Genomic DNA, 2,416 nt, shown 5'->3' with positions numbered 1-2,416 from the left:
AAACATTGTAATCATGTTCTGGAAGTTTGAATTTTATGAAAAAGTATGGATGCTTGGTAGTACATCTGAGTCTTATTTCATTGCTTGTCTTTACATTGCTTTTACATAGCTTCTAAAGAAAAGATAAACAAAACTGTTGCCATGAACAAAACTTCATCATGATTAAGTCTTTACATGGGTAAAATTTCATTATGGAAAACTTTCTTCACACTAAGTGTTGGGAAATATTAACAAAGACTTGAAACTGTTTGTTAACAAAACTAAGGAAAGTATTCCTTTACATACTTGGCATTTACAAGGCCAGTTCTAAATCCATCATCTACTCTCACCAACTTGTAGTATCCACTGTTACTTGCCTTAGCAACTTTGTAAGGGCTTTCCCATCTTGGTGAGAACTTGGGGATTGGTTGCCCCCGTATGATTGCATCCACTATTTTCCACACAAGATCCCCTTCTTTGAATTCTCTATTCTGGATAGATGAATTGTAGGTGCGGGTTATGGACTAATGGTATTTTTCCATTACTCGTGAGACCTGATCTTTTTTTTCTTCAGTCGCTTCTATGTCACTTCTTTTGGTATCTGGAACCAAGTGTACTGACATAGCCATTCTTGTTGAGGGTACTACGAACGCAACTGGTAGCATGGCTTCGGATCCATACACTAGGGAAAATGGGGTTGCCTGGATCAACTTCCTATTCGATGTTCTGTATGCCCAAAGTGCTATGGGGATCTGTTCAGACCAAGTGCCCCCAGTTTCATCCATCGTTTTGCTCAATATTCGAATAAGGGTCGTGTTAGTTGCCTCAACTTGTCCATTTCCTTGGGGGTAATATGGAGTGGACTTGTAGTGCTTGATTCGATAAGTGTCCAACAGTCTTCCCGCATGGTTTTTTACAAAAGGAGTTCCATTATCAGATAACACCAATTTCGGTATGCCAAACCTACAAATGATGTTTTCTTGGATGAAGTTGGCTACTCCCGCACCATTCGCCTTTCTTATTGGTATGTCCTCTATCCATTTGGTGTTGAATTTAGTTGCTGCAAGTATCCATCGTTAGCTTTTGGACTGTTGTGCTATGGGGCCTATCAAGTCAAATGCCCAAGTATGGAACATGTATGGTGTCTTAACATTGTGCAGCTCAACTACCGGCCCATGTATCAGATTCCTAAACTTTGACAAGACTGGCACCTCTTTACAAAGTTCTTAGCATCTTCTTCCATCGTTGGCCAATAGTAGCTGAGGTGAATAAGGTGCTCATACAATCGCCATCCTCTTTGATGCTCTATTTTGTGGGTTTCTTTCAGCACTTCATTCGCCTCATCATTGGATAAGCATGCTAAGGGTGCCCCTTCGAAGCTTTTGCAGTATAGCTTCCCTTGGTCAAGGAAGAAGCGAAGGGCTCATCTCTTAAATTTATTGTGTCAGTCTTGTTTTCAAGTAGTGTGCCTGTAGACCACTCGAACTCGCTCCGCGCGCCTCCCTTTCGGAGAGGGCGCGAATTGGGTTCATAGCTACTACACTTCAGACTCCTATCACGGTTCTGAATCTAATCTCACAAAGTGCAATGTAACACTGATAAATCACCAAAGAGTCCAAATCTGACAAATCGTTTTGGAAAATTGATTTTAATAAAAAAAAAGCGCCAAACATGGACTGCTTTGCCAGATTAAATTTAGGAAACCCTGACTCGTGCCTAAGGCCACGTGTCTGTCATCACCAAAGTTGCCTTGGCTCGGGAACTTGGGTACGAGAGGGGAAGGTCCTAAAATGAGCACCCTCACTCGCTCGATTAAAGATCGGCCTCTACTAACATGATATGTTGTTTTTGAAAACACATGCGTTCTTATTCCGGTTTATTGGCTAACTTACTATGTGATGCGCACAACATAAAAGTATAGACTCAATCGCAAGAATTGGAACAAAACATCTCATATTTGTTTGTGAAAATGGTTTGAATTTGCCACCCTCAAGTGGGCTTAGAAATGCAGATTTGCCACCCTCAAGTGGGCTTAAAACAACATGATTTGCCACTCCGCAAAGTGGGCTTAAAACTCACATTGTGATAAATTGTTCCAATTCAAGTAATGAAGCCTTCATCCACGGGCATTCATGCAGTTATATCAATTAAGCAGATAGCCTCATGGCAAGCATGCTATCATGGCAACACTTACATACATGCAAGGATGCTAAAGCGAAGACACTTACAGTGTACTCTAAGCCAAAATAGAAAACTAGTTAGAAATCAATGCATGATCCTGGCTATGTTAAGATGCCTAATGCAACACATGCAAAAATGCAACTAAAAGGCTTGGCTACCTAAGATGGCATATGAATGCAATAATTGATAACATGTTGTTAAACACGTATTCAAGAAAGTGTATTGAAATACGATGCAGTTTGTATGATGCGTCGAG

The 2,416-nt window shown here is 40.6% G+C and overlaps 1 protein-coding gene across 1 annotated transcript; it reads right to left on the bottom strand.

Annotated features, from left to right (window-relative positions):
* Positions 1–260: 260 nt before the first annotated feature.
* LOC145799546 (uncharacterized) lies at positions 261–764 on the bottom strand. Its single transcript, XM_082889137.1, has 2 exons — positions 534–764; positions 261–470 (listed from the first exon to the last, which is right to left on the bottom strand). The coding sequence occupies exons 1-2, from the start codon at positions 762–764 to the stop codon at positions 261–263; spliced, it is 441 nt and encodes a 146-aa protein (XP_082745263.1).
* Between the last annotated feature and the right edge of the window lie 1,652 nt (positions 765–2,416).

This window comes from Camellia sinensis, chromosome 9 (assembly GCF_055761805.1).
Source record: "Camellia sinensis isolate YWXY chromosome 9, ASM5576180v1, whole genome shotgun sequence".
Lineage (NCBI taxonomy): Eukaryota > Viridiplantae > Streptophyta > Magnoliopsida > Ericales > Theaceae > Camellia > Camellia sinensis.
This window is presented reverse-complemented; position numbering and strand designations above follow the sequence as displayed.